Source organism: Acartia tonsa, chromosome 10, assembly GCF_053477335.1.
Source record: "Acartia tonsa isolate MP-2025a chromosome 10, ASM5347733v1, whole genome shotgun sequence".
Classification (NCBI taxonomy): Eukaryota; Metazoa; Arthropoda; class Copepoda; order Calanoida; family Acartiidae; genus Acartia; species Acartia tonsa.
Window position 1 is genome coordinate 43649256 of NC_137269.1, and position 15113 is coordinate 43664368.

General features: G+C 40.9%; 1 protein-coding gene across 1 annotated transcript in view; it reads left to right on the forward strand.

The window, feature by feature from the left end:
* The window catches only part of LOC145330829 (uncharacterized), a 49278-nt gene that overhangs the window by 5722 nt on the left and 28443 nt on the right, over positions 1-15113 (forward strand). The window contains exons 7-13 of the mRNA XM_080175493.1: positions 184-285; positions 8494-8592; positions 8760-8861; positions 8982-9074; positions 9219-9317; positions 9916-9966; positions 10161-10211. Of these exons, the coding sequence (XP_080031619.1) occupies positions 184-285; positions 8494-8592; positions 8760-8861; positions 8982-9074; positions 9219-9317; positions 9916-9966; positions 10161-10211 (597 nt within the window). The remainder of the gene's footprint in view (positions 1-183; positions 286-8493; positions 8593-8759; positions 8862-8981; positions 9075-9218; positions 9318-9915; positions 9967-10160; positions 10212-15113) is intronic.

Consider the following 15113-nt stretch of genomic DNA (forward strand, 5'->3'; position numbering starts at 1 on the left):
AAATAAACTTTAAAATCCTAATAAAAATCGATGTGGGCAATTGTTCTCATTTTTGGCTTTGCAGTATGATCTACAGGTACGTCAGAGTATATTTTTGATATACCTTTCAAAAATAGGTTAAAACAGTTTAAATATATCAAGCTCTAAACACCTCTATCTGTATGTCTATATATTTTTATCTAGGAAAGACCAGTCTTTTGTATGCAGCACAGTATGGAAACATAGATACAGTGAAGATACTTTTAGAACATAGAGCTAATGTCAACATTAAAGAAATTAAACTTGGTTAGTTTCATTATATATACCCACAGTGCAAATGAAGGTGCTTTGACTTTAGTGTCAGAACCTAAATTGGGACATAGTGCATTTCATTACTCTAGGTTAGGTAACCTTATTTCACTTTTCAATAAAATCTAAAATGCAGCCGTTTTTGAGAAAATTAAATTTGAAAATTTCAAGTTCAATTTTCACCCACTAGGAGTTACCGCATAATCATGACAAGAAAAGCAAAGATTATTTATTTAAAATTTTGAACAACTTTGCTTTTATAAAGTTCTTCATAAAACTGTGGTATTCGGCAACCGTGAGCCATGTCTATGGCACCCCTGATCTGGGGTTCGGTGGAGGGTCAATGGCCCTCCCCCGAGTCCTGGGGAAGGGGTCTAGTGACCCCCTCCCTACGCTTAGAATTAATGATTTGAATCTGTCATGTTTATTATGGTTAACTGTATTCTTAATTCTCCCCCACCCTTTCCAGGGATGGGGGAATCATTATTGCCCAAACTGACCATTGTATATGTATTATTTATGCTTTTATGTTATGATTATTTATTCCTATCCATGTAATTATTGTTTGTTGTATATAACTCCAGTATCTCTTAACCCTTCAATAAAGTGACAACTGAAAGTAGATGTTGATCATTATCTAGTGAAAGCTAGAGAAGCGTAGCTTCTCTATAGTAAGGTGTCCACGTCTGTCACACTGCCGTAATCTAATTGAACTCCGGTGTCTGCCATTGATCCTCGGCGGATACCACAACTTTGGTGACAGCTGTGTGAGATTACGGCGAACCACAAGTGTAGAGCAGACGCGCATCTGAGGCTAAGGTACTCCCAGCAGTGAATCTGGCAAAACTGACGCAAGCAACCTGAATTACCCACCCTGGACAGCAAAGTTTAACTCTGCATCCGGCAGTTGTGGAAGCAAAACAGCGAAATCTGACGAATAACCGCGAGCAGCGCTGATATCTAACGGAGAATTGAGCGCCAAAAGGGCTGAAACAGGCCTGCGGACCGGCTGAAACAAGCCAAATACGTGTAGACGGCTGAAAATAGGCCAACTTTACTGCAAGAAATAGCAGGATCCGAACCAGTGGCGCTAGCAGGACGGGACATTCCCTGCCGCCGATAGGCTGAAACATGCCACATAGCTGCAAGCTGCGAGCTAACATACGGGTGTAGTGCACCAGAACAGAGAAAAACTACGTCAACCCCGAGTATCCTGAGAAGCTACAACGCAGCCACCCATCTAGAAGACAGATATTATATCACATTTGCAGGGATTACCACCCTAATGTGATGGCCAAACAATAGATTTATGAGCAAAGCTTGGCAAACAAATTGTTGTGTTGTGATAAATCTAAGAATAGAACAGGCTTGGATTACTGTGTATTGTGATAACAGCTAAAAATAGAACAGAGTTGGTCAACAAATCTGTTATGCAATTGTGATAAGGACAGCAATAAAAGCTAGATGTAATATAATCAAAACAATCTCAAGCCCACAGCACAATAACAATACACCCCTTATTCCAAGGGAAGGGGAGGGGGCCCCTCTCCATTTGAAGACAAATACAATCAGGGTTATATAACAGATAAGCCTAAGATTAAGAAGCAGAGGCCCCATTACACCAGCACACAGTTACCCCCTCCCTCACAGTGGGAACGGACGGAGTTACCCCCGTCCCCTTACGCGCTTCCCCCTTCCTACCCACACTAAACTAAGTCCGTCTGTAGTGTGGAGCTAACGATCGGATATACAGAGCGCCATTCACGGGTAGCGCAACAAAGTGCGGAAAACATCATAAATCCAACGGACGAAGCGGACCAATGAGGGAGCGAGCTGAGGGGTGAGAGCGCGTTTTTCCCGTGTGCGCGGATTTGACGGCGCGAACGCGCGTTACAAGGACCGAAGATTCCACGCACACACACACACACACTTTCACACCAGAGCAGAGCTACTCCATAGCATCTAACAGGGGTATTTTTAGCAAATAAAGAATTGCAAGTTTCTTTCCTCCTAGCTCTAGTGTGATAAGGGAAAACCCAATCAGTTCCTGACAGCAGTTCAGACCCTCAACATCTATCTACCTCAACACCTAACTATTGATAAGTACAGCTAAGTTATATCTTTGCAACTAAAACTCCCAACCTAGTGATACAAACAGTGTTGGCTGTTAGGCTAGGAAGCCTCAAGTGACAACCCATTCATTGTAGACCTGTATAACTTTGTGCCCGCCGTTTCACCGTTGACCCAATGGACCAGCATCAAGTCCCAGGAGGTGACCAAGCCCCAGGATGGCTCCAGGATGACCCTCAGCCGGCCCCAGCCGAGTACCGCAAGCTGATGCTGAGCAATCTGCCGGAGTATAGAGGGCCGCCCAAGCAGTCCTGGTCGGCACATATCCGCCGACTGGAGATGTCATGGGCGGCTTACCGCGTGCCACCTCATGATTCCCTCAACCGCCGCAACGCCCTACTACTGTCATTGGTAGGGCAAGCGGCGGAAATGGCGTCCCATCTGTTTGGCGAGGCAGGCCAAGCCTTGACCTACGAACAGGTCAAGACCGAGTGTGAATTGTTATTTCGCCCTGCTTTTGAGTCCCAAACGCTTAAACAAGCGTTTAGGGACTACAAGCAACACTCGACAGAACCTATACAGGCGTACATATCAACAAAGTGCGCCTTGTATAGGGACGCCTTCAATCATGAGGATCTTGAATTGTTGGTGGACGAATTAAACCGTGGAATTCGTAACGCCAATGTAAAACGCCTCATGATGAACCATGAAATTGCGAGTGTACCTGAGTACACTCGCAAGGCCATGTTCACCGTGACCATGGTTACTAAGCAGCTGAAGGAAGGTGTGTGCTTAGTGGACTCGACCGACGGGCTGACTGGATCTGCCTGCATCCAGTTGCCCCAATATGACGAGTCGGAGCCAATGGAGATTGGCTCCTTGGCTCCGGGTCTCCACCAGATGGGGAAGGTCGCTCCAGATGACAAGGTCCCAGGCCGCTGCTACCGCTGCCAGGGGAGAGGCCACCGAGCTCGAGACTGTCCAACGCCTGTGGAAGTTAGCCTAGAGGAGAGGCGCACCCAGCCACGCCGTGACCGTTCTGCCAAGTGTGAGCGTTGCCACTATGACGGCCACACGGCGGCCGAGTGTAGAGCTGACTGGGCCCAGGTAGCCAGCCGCAGGCGCACCGCCGACAAAGGTGCCCCTCCAGGGAAGCCCAGCAGAGTGGCCCATATGGAAGGGAGCGCGCCCCCAGCACCACCACCGCAAGCAGCCGCCCCCAGAGCTGCGGACCGAGCCGATGGGATGCCGCAGTTCGGGACTGTCCCAGCTAGGATCAACGTACTGGGCGGCGCGGCTGAGCCCAACCGGGTTGGCCTAGGCTTCAGTCTTAACCATCTGGGGCCAGAGATGATACAGCCCAACAACATAGCCGAGCCAGAGGTGCTGAGGCCCCAGCCTTTCAGCCTCAACATGATGGAACCTGCCCGACTGAGCCTACCCAGCAAGAGTGGAGGGGAGCTGCCCAGCGTCCCTGAGACGGTGTATGGGGAGGCCCTGGCAGCCGCGGAACGAGAGAGGCAGGAGGTGCTAGCCAGCACCTCTGCATCGATGTATGGGACGCCACCCGGCGTCGCCACCTGGGATGATGGGGGGGTGCTATCCAGCGCCTCCCACCGTGTGCCTGGGGCGACAACCGTCGCCGCCACCGAGATACCTGGATCCTGGAACGAGCCAGCCTCCAACCTGATGTCTGGGGCGACAACCGTCGCCGCCACCGAGAGACCTGAGTCCTGGAACGAGCCAGCGGTCCCAGAGGAAGGGGTGACACCCGTCACCCCCAGCCAGCCAGCGCCACCAGCCTGCAGGGAGAGCCCAGCTACATGCCAGCCAGCGCCACCAGCCTGCAGGGAGAGTCCAGCTACATGCCATCCAGAGCCCTCTACCAGCCAAGGGAACCCAGCGGCTCACCATCAGGATAAGTTGAATTTGTTAAATGTATTGAATCCAAAACCTTGTAAACACCCAGCCTTGCCTGTGCCCCCTGCACTTGAGGCTGGGGAGATTGAAAATTGGGAAAATAAGGACTTGCCTGTGCCACATGCACCTGAGTTCCTAGGGCAGGGGGGGGCATTGAGTAAGGGCGAGCCTGTGCCACCTGCACTTCAGCCCCATGCCACTGGGCATGCCTTGGACCAGGGAAGGGAGCACTTAGGGCTAGGGGAGCCGACACCCAGGCAAGTGCCAGTCGCTTGCCAGTCTGTCATTGGGGAGGGTATCGGGGTGCCTCGGCCGCATACAGATAACGCTCAATGGAAATTTGTGTCTAGCCAGGAGCAGCCCAGCCGTGTCCAGCCCCAAGAAGCAGCCGTGACCAGAGCCGGAGATCCCCAGCCGCGTGCACGAGGAAGATGGTTACCTGGAAGCCTCTCCCATTGGTGGATGGTCCTGTGGGGCCTCCTGCTGGCAGCCGTGTGGCCTACAACCAGCTACGTCCTGGTGGGGTGGGACTGTGCCAACCCCACCCATGTCACGTCTTACAATAAAGAAAAGATGTGTGACACGGAGCCCCTACACCAGGAGGTGCCCCTGGGCCATGACATCCACGTCCTGCAGCAAGTCAAGGTGAGGGAAACCACTGGGTTCAGCTGTCAGCTCACCGTGTCCCAGTGGACATTCAGGTGTGGGGTATGGGGTCACCTCAAGGTGACCTCGGTCCCCACCCTCATGAGGCCAACCAAGATAGACCCAGAAGCGTGCCGAGACCTGGCCAGGAACCGAGTATACACGTTGCCAGGCAAGACCCAGCCACTGACGTTCCAGCTGAACCACCCCCTGTTCTTCACCATTGATATGGTGGGCGCCCTCGTCAACAGCCCCGAGGGGGTGGGTTGCGAGGGGGAGGACGTCCACTTTGAGGGCCAGCTCTACCGCAATGAATTAGTACTCCAGGAGCGGCGGCTGCTGGTCAAGGAGGAGACCTATGTGGTGGAGGATGGACGGGTGGAGTCCCAGTCTGACCACCTGACCCTCGATTGTCCCCATTCTGAGCTGTCCTGTATCACTGGGGAAGCAACCTACGTGTGGGACCACCTGGGAAGAGATTGCCCCTTGAGGCTGATCCGCAGCCTCCAGCCCAGCCTGGTGAGGGATGCATATCTGGTTGACCATCAGGCCCAGTTTTTCATCAACATGACCAGCCCCACCTCAATTGTGAACTGCGACTTCGAGGCCCATGCCACCAACCATCCAGCGTTGTTTGTGGCAGCTGACCCAGCCGCGGCTGCGCTGCCCCGAGTGTCGGCCAGGGATGTTGACGTTCCCCTTCAAGCACAGATCCATGCAGGTTATATTGGATTTACCCTGGAAACACGCATGAGAAGCACTGCAGCAGAAGAAGTAGCGGCCAACTGCTGGAAGCTCCAGCAACTAGATCCGGCCCACCCGGTGCGTGTCCAGGGGAGCACGTTCTCGGTACTGAGGGGAGACATCCTGCTGCAGCTGACCTGCCAAAGGCACAAGTATGTTGTCCGCGAACACAAGGAGTGTTGGGACAAAGTGCCAGTGGAGCCCACAGGTTTTGTAGACGCTGTGACGCGGGTATACAGTGAGCACGCCACCAAGATTCCCTGTTCCTCCACCTACCCCCTGACTGTGCACGCGGAGGAAGGCTGGATAGAGTTAACCCCTGCTCCCAAGAAGAGGCCACCCCCGCTGGATACGCCTAAGCAGTTGTTGACAGACCCCTTAGATGACTTCAGTTCAGGTGGTTTGTATTCACAGGCTGAGTTGAACGACTGGCAACAACTGCTGGCGTTCCCAGCATACAAGAGTGCCATGCTGACCGGCCTATCCTATGGCTCCTGCGTTCAGCAAGGCAGCTGTTCGGCCACAGGAGACCATGGGATAGTGTCCTACAACATTGACCGACTGGCGGAGGAAGGAGAGGCAGCCCTGGATGTCTGGGCAGGATTTAGACAAGCCATCCACGAGTGGGGAGATGGCGCCGCCATCCTGTGCTTGCTGCTGCTGATCCTCAAACTGCTGGGGGACCTAACCATCATTTCTCTGGCAGCAGCACAAGGAGGAGTCCGGGCAGCCCTGAATGCGATATCACAAGTGTTCCTGTACCACCCAGCCTTGTATAAGAAGGCGATGGCTAGAGCCAGGCTCAACCATGCCAAGTCCCGGGACTTTTCAGTGGACTGGGATGCCATCCCCATCGGCAGGGAAGCAGCCGAGGAAATGGTGTCTATGAAATCCACGGACAGCGGGCATGACCGCCCAGGTAGGCCAGGACCGCCCTCTGGCAGACCCCGCGGCCCCTCAGGAGGACAGGCCGCTGCTCAGACAATCAACCTGGCAGCCAGTGCCCCAGCCGCTGCCAACAACAACCCGCAGGTCCCACTGCTGACCGTTCCAGCAACAAATGTGCCACCACCAAACCTGATACCTGCCGGTGCTGACCAACGTATCCAACCCAAGTCAGCCTCTGCCTTCTATTCCACGTTGGGAGCCCATCAACCCTAAGAAGATACTCACCACTAGGATTCCATTGAATCATTATCGTTTGTATATATTTTAGCCCTAAGGAGCGGGCCGAAGGCCTCAACCACTGTCGGAAGTCTGGCAGGGAAACCATCTCCCAGCCTTCCGAGGGGAGAGTTGTGGTATTCGGCAACCGTGAGCCATGTCTATGGCACCCCTGATCTGGGGTTCGGTGGAGGGTCAATGGCCCTCCCCCGAGTCCTGGGGAAGGGGTCTAGTGACCCCCTCCCTACGCTTAGAATTAATGATTTGAATCTGTCATGTTTATTATGGTTAACTGTATTCTTAATTCTCCCCCACCCTTTCCAGGGATGGGGGAATCATTATTGCCCAAACTGACCATTGTATATGTATTATTTATGCTTTTATGTTATGATTATTTATTCCTATCCATGTAATTATTGTTTGTTGTATATAACTCCAGTATCTCTTAACCCTTCAATAAAGTGACAACTGAAAGTAGATGTTGATCATTATCTAGTGAAAGCTAGAGAAGCGTAGCTTCTCTATAGTAAGGTGTCCACGTCTGTCACACTGCCGTAATCTAATTGAACTCCGGTGTCTGCCATTGATCCTCGGCGGATACCACAAAACCACTCCTGAAGTGAGTCAATTAATGGCCATTTTTATTCATTGCTTTGCTAAGGTCATGGAAATTCAGCCTTAAATAAATCATATATAGAGAGGTTTTATGACTGACTTTATAAAAGCAAAGTTGTTCAAAATTTTAAACAAATAATCTTTGCTTTTCTTGTCATGATTATGCAGTAACTCCTAGTGGAAGAAAATTGAACTTGAAATTTTTAAATCTAATTTTCTCAAAAACCGCTGCATTTTAGATTTTATTGAAAAGTGAAATGAAGTTACCTAACCTAGGGTAATGAAATACACTATGTCCCAATTTAGGTTCTGACACTAAAGTCAAAGCACCTTCGAAGGCACTGTGTACCATAATAGCGGCTATGCCCCTTTATATGTTTTTTTTTAAAATTTTAAATATCTAATTTGAGAAATAATTTGTCTATGTTGCATTGAAGTCTCTATGGAATTTCTCGATTTTTTGGGGATTTCTCTTGGAAAGGTGGTGGTAACCCCCCCCCCCCCCCCCCCAACCCCCCCCTAAAAAAATAGTTGTAAACCTTAATCCTGTGAGAATCTACCCTGTAAAGGGAAACCGATCAGTTCAGTGGTTAGTGAGATCCTTTGATTTAAACAGACAGACACACATACATATCTTTTTACTTTTATATACGACTAGCAGCTTAGCAACAAGAGGTAATTAAAAAAAAAAAGATAAATACCTATAGAGCTGCAACCACTACTTTTAATAATTAACTGCCTAAAAAAATGGAAGAGATTTTTTTGTTTTTGGGGAGTTTGGGGGTGTCCCACCCCCCAAGAAAATAGCCTTAAACCACCACAGGACTGATGGACAGATGGACAGACGGACAGATGGACAGACGGACAGATGGACAGACAGACGGACAAACAGACATACATCAAGCTACTTTGTATTATAGATATTTATAACTTTATTTTTTTATCTATCATTTTACAATATTTATCAACTAAATATATATAAATTTATCTATCTATGACTTTAATTTAAACTACAGAATATAAAAGTATCAATATATTTATATCTAGGATGGACCAGTCTTATGTATGCAGCAGAGAGGGGAAACATAGATACTGTGAAGATACTTCTAGAATATGGAACTGATGTCAACACCAAAGATAATTATGGTTAATTACAAAATTTTATTAAATATTCTTTATCTATCTTTCCTACACAATATTTATATATCAATCTACTTATTTGTTTATCTACCTATATAGCTCTCTCTCTCTCTGTGTCTATAACTATACTATGAACTATAGAATATATTAGGTAACTATTATATTATATCTAGGAAAGACAAGTCTTATGTATGCAGCAGGGTGGTATGCATCCACAGAAATAGTCAGACTACTTTTAGAATATGGAGCTGATGTCAACACTAAAGATAAGGATGGTTAGTTACATGATATTATTACACTATATTTAATTATTGTATCTTTAGTTTATTCTATCTATCTATCATTATGCAAATATAAAACTAGAATATAAAATGTAACTAATATATAATATTTAGGAAGGACAAGTCTTATGTATGCAGCAGATAATACAGATACAGTGATGATACTACTAGAACATGGAGCTGATGTCAACATTAAAGATGATAATGGTTAGTTAGAAAATATTATTAAAAATCTTATCAGGCCACATATTTGTCTATCTACTTAACTATAGTAAAACTACCTCTCTCTGCGTGTCTATGACTATACAAAGAACTATAGAATATATAAGTGTCTAATATATTTATATCTAGGAATGACCAGTCTTCATGCTGCTGTAAGATATAGATACACATATACAGTGAAGATACTTCTAGATTATGGAGCTAATGCCAACACTAAAGATAATGATGGTTAGTTACATAATATTCTTAGACTATCCAAGTTCTTAAACATCCACCTGTATGTCTTTCCATCTATCTAATCCAATAATCCAATAATCTCTGAACATTTCTCTCTATTTTTCTATTATGTCTATTTTTATTGTAAAAACTGGTAGCAATTTGATGATATGTATTTCAATGATTTACATTGAATACTTATAATAAAGTAATAGGATGTTTGTCTGATTGTCTGTTCAAAGAATCTTGTATTGATAAACCAATCAGGTTCTCCTTAACTGGGTAGCTTCTCATAAACCCGGAAAGGTTTATAACTATTTGGGGGGAGGGTACCACCACCCTTTCAAGAGAAAGCACAATAAATCGAAATTTTTTATTTAAGTTCAGAGACTCCTAAATAAGCAACATTTAAAGTGCCACTAGAGGCTTCTAGGGGTGTAGCCGATAGTATATGCATAAAGCAAAAAATAAAAGTTGGTCTTGGCTAAAAGATCACAGGAATATCAAATTCTATATAATATTATAATGACTACATAACTACGGTGCTATATAACTACACAAAATTTTGTCTTGCTAATTTTTTTTATTGATCAATCAACAAATATCATAGGTTATACAGCTCTGGATAGGGCTCTTCAAGGAAGTTATCCGTATGATTACGGTATGCCCTATTTTAAATGTGTAAAGTATATTTATTCCAACATTTTTCCTTCATATTGATGAGAAGTTGAGGGGCAAGGACAGTGAAGCTTTTCATTTTGAGGGGATAGGGAGTAAAAACGATTTGACAAAACATATTTAAAATAATGACTGACCTTCAAAGTAAATTAAATACATTATTAATACATATAATAGGAGATGGTAAAGATAGAAAGAGAAAAATAGCAGAAATACTCACAAATCATGGTAAGCTTAGTTAATACTTTTTTGCTTTTAAGGAATTCTTTCTATTTGTCACTTAAAGTCAGCTGTAACAAACAACAGAATTAATTCAAAAAATTATTCATAAAGGTTACATGTTTTTATGGGAAATACTTTGTTGAAAGAATGACCTTTGTTTCTGCCCCCCAAATATTATTTTAGATTTATTTTGCATGTTGGCTGATAAAACTTGAAATTAGAGTAAAATTAGATATCAAAGTTGTCAGTCTTGAATTATGTGGAAGGATATTTTCTTCCATAAACTTATTTATGATTTAATTATATAAAACTATTTATCTATTTAGAAGGAGAGTATCTCCACCATCACAATTGAAATTACCCCTATAACTACCCTAGTATTTCTTTTAAAACCCATGTTATCTTAATGCTTTTAAGAGCGTTGCTGCTAATCCTTAATATAAAAGTAACAGGATTTTTTTCTGTCTGTGAATACTGATTGCTAAACTGATATTATTATCAGTCAGTGCTGCAACTGTTTAGGAGCTAGCTGGCCAGAGTTAGATCTGGAGCTGCTTCTGGAAGCAAGGCTCTGACTCTTTGGGTAATTAAAAAATTATCTGGAAAATTTTTTTTTGTGTACCTTAACTTAATGTTTAAATTTTATAATTTGGAAACCCTATAAGAGTTTTAAGTCCATTTTTCTCAAAAACTTCAAAACCTTCAAAAGTCAAGAATTGAAAAAAAAATTTTATTGAGTTTTTCTTTAAACAAAATTAAGGGGCTCCACAACACTGGCAGAAATAATATTGTAATTTGGTCTCAATCCATTAATATTACAAAATATAGCACTTTGGAAAAAACAGTTGTTAAGACATAACTTGTCAAAAACTAAAATTCTTTCTTATACAGTATGACCCTCGAAAAAGTATTTTTAAGCATCTGCAGCCCTTATTTCTCAATGAATTATTAAAAAATGCATATGTCCTTGTTCTCCATAGTATTCCACGTAAGTAGATATAAAAATATTTTTTTTACCTCCATTAACACCGGAGATTTTTAGTGCTAAAGTTTTGAAAAAGTGACTGAGGAAAAAGTAACTTTTAACATGAAACGACTTTTTTAACAAAAATTAAGTTAGAAATCCTTTTATTTTTGTTACTAGCAGAAACTTTATACAAAAATGAAATAAAAAATTTAGTTTTTGAGTAAAAAGCATTTTTTTACACATATTTTTTGAGTCTTTTTAGTTTAATGATATTTTGAAAAACTTACTTATTAGGCAAAATTGTTTAAGATTAAAAAACCAAATAAATCTCTATGAATATAGCAGGAAAATTGTTTTTGTTTCACAATCCTAACTTTAATAACAAAAAAGTTATAAAGAAAATAAAAATAAAACATAATGATTTTTTAGTCTAAAAAGCTTAATTTACCCCCTATTAAATAATTGAGATGTCAGAAAAGTAGGCGGAGCAACTGTCAAAATTAATCCTTTTCTATAAATAAGGGTTAATAAATAATCTAAAATTTGCAAATAATCAATTCATTCAGTAGTATTTTTTTGCCATTAACAATTTATATTTTTTGGTGGAATAAAAAAGAAATATTTAGTTAACTTGTTTTTCTTTGTGTCTCATTATTCAGTTGCCAGAAAAACATAATATAACCATCCAAAAAATAAGAGAAACAAAAAAAAATTCTTTTTCTCAGTCACTTTTTCAAAACTTTAGCTCTAAAAATCTCCAGTGTTAATGGAGGTAAAAAAATATTTTTATATCTACTTACGTGGAATACTATGGAGAACAAGGACATATGCATTTTTTAATAATTCATTGAGAAATAAGGGCTGCAGATGCTTAAAAATACTTTTTCGAGGGTCATACTGTATAAAACTCCATGTGCCAATGAAGAAAAAAATATGTTAATGATTAATTTCTATAAGGGGTAAGAAGGTTAAATTTATTAATGCTTTTATTAAAATGTGAATTGATCATTTGGCTCATTTGTTTAGAAATTAGACATTCCTGATATACCACATCTTTTATACATGAAATAAAAGAGTAAATATTTTAGGAGCTAAGAGAAGGCTACAAATTTGGGGTATTGGGTCGACTTGTGCATTCTTTCAGCAGTTAGATCTATTACTTCTTGCAGGCTTCCTTTAATAACTTGCTTATACTATAATTAACAAGGATGACAACATCCATAAGTAGCTAAGCCCAAAAATTCATGGACGGGAATACAGTTGTTTTCTTAAAACGACAGGAAATTCAATTTTTATATCCTGAACTGAAAAAATTTTGGAAATCGGACCATAAACACCAAAGATATGGAGAAAAATGTGAAAAATACAAAAATAGCCTAAAACCTGTTTAAATGTAGTCTGACTGTCATAGTTGTTTTCTTTAAATGACAGAAAATTTAATTTTGATATCTATAACTGAAAAAATTTTGAAAATCGGACCATAAACACCAAAGATATAGAGAAAAATGTGAAAAATACAAAAATAGCCTAAAACCTGTTTAAAGGTAGTCTGACCGTCATAGTTGTTTTCTTTAAACGACAGGAAATTTAATTTTGATTTCTATAACTGAAAAAATTTTGGAAATCGAACCATAAACACCAAAGATATGCAGAAAAATGTCAAAAAATACAAAAATAGCCTAAAACCCGCTAAAAAGCGGTCCGACCGCCATTGATGTTTTATAGTTCATTGTGCTCCTTACTAATAAGAATTTTATCAAAAAATTTCAGCATTCTATCATTTATAGGAGCTGAGTAAATTCCATTTCCCCCATAGCATTACGGACTTACTGACTGACAGATGGACGGACAGATAAAGTGAATTATAGAGTAGCTTTGCTAATAAAAAAATATATTGATTGAGCAGTAAACAAAATCATTTGCTAAACTCACACAGATATTAATTTTATATAAGGATTAGTCCATTTTCAAAGTTGCTTTAAATGTCATTCAAATTTTGATGTTTGTTTTTTATTGATGCAAATTGAAAGACAGGTATTTCTCTATATTTTTGTCATTACAAATTTCTAAAGTTAATTATTAAATGCAATAGTGAAAAAATTATTGATTTATTTAAAGGGCGAATATAGGTTCGATATGATATGAGCTTGTATCAAAGGTGCCATTACATACTTTTAGAATATCTATGCCAAATTTAAAAATTCAAAAAAATCCTTAAGTAGATTTTGCAATTTTCTGTATCAATTGAACATATAATAAATGAGATTGCCGACAAAATTGTTTATTTTAGCCCTTTACAAGACTTTTTTTTACTATTTTGCTTAAGTTTGGTTGACTACTACATTGGCACGCACCTTAAAAGATAATTTAAATGTTTATTATTTTAGATTATATACTAGTTTATTTAATTTTTTTAAAAGCATAAAAATAATTTGCGTAGAAGGGCGTCAGGAGTATTGACAGGGTAAATAATACGTCTTAAAGTTTATTTTCTGTACAGAGATCTTTGATTAATTCATGATGATATAAACAACCCTTGTGTACGCATTTTCAACACACACACACACGGCCACAAAAAAACAGGGATTTGAAATCATTCTTCCTCCAAGAAAATGTTATCGATTATTTTTTTTTTACTTTTTACATTATTTGATGTTTTTTTTAACTTTTAAATAATTTACTTTATGAAGGTAGAAGGAGGGTATATTTACCCCTGATTAATTGGTTTCCACGTTATTACGACTATCATTTAAAAAAAGCTTTTAATTCAACCTTGCCACAAAGCCTTGTGTGATGCTAGGGTGTTTGAGTTCTTAGGGAACCACACTTATTACAAAATATTTTCTTCGAGATTGACGGGTTTTAAGCTATAAACAGACTTATACAATTGAATATGTCAATATTTTTAAGTTATTTATAATCTATGGAATTGCACCTTTGATATAAGCTCATATCATATCGAACCTATATTCGCCCTTTAAATAAATAATCCCTTTTTTCTTCCCATTGAAAACTTTAACTTTGTCCAGAAATTTTTCAGAAAGGATATTTATATTAGTTATTGAATTACAGAAAAGTTGGAGACTAAATAACTCCAGCTTTTGTTAGTTAATTTTGTGCCAAATGTTTTTCATTGCTTCTACTTCCACTATTTACTACTTTAGATGTACATCACATTTAAAAACAAAAACTCTTGGTGTAATCTGTAAAGGGCCAATAAATTATAGTTTTAAAATTAATGTTATTTTGAACTAATATTATTAGATGTTTAGTTCCTTAAATTAGCTTAAAACTAGCTTTTCTGATGAACAAGACAGACAGACACACAAGTTTTAAATTAAATAAAGCGTTTAAAATTTAAACAATAATTCTTTCCCCCAGATTATCTGAATATTTTAAAGGGTGAATAATCCACCCCCCCGCCCCAACTAATTATCATGATCTCTTTTGTTCACACATTTTACCAGAAGATGTGGAGAGGAAATAGAAGTACACCCCCCCACAATAACACCACACACACAAGCACATCTATTTTGGACTAAGGTGACGGAATATATATATATTTCAGGATTCTTTAAACCTGTTCTACACCCTCTCTTTTTTTCCTTCCCCCATCAAGTTTCCTGTCACCTATAATTCTGTTGTTTATACAAATGCGCCAATTTTTGTTTTATGAATTTTTAAAAAAATGACCTCTGATTGGTTTTCCTTTGCAATTAAGTTTTTTTTTGGGGTACAGGGAAGGATTTTAACTATTTTGGGATAGCGTATCTCCACCCTCCCAATTTAAAATCCCCTCCTCCAATTTTTTTAATATTTCTTATAAAAGAAAATTTTATAAGTAGAAGGGCGGTTGACTTATCCCCCTCCCACCTTAAGAACACCTAGAGGCTTCTAGGGGGCGTTGCCCCTAGTCTATCTTAAAATAAAAGCTATGTCTT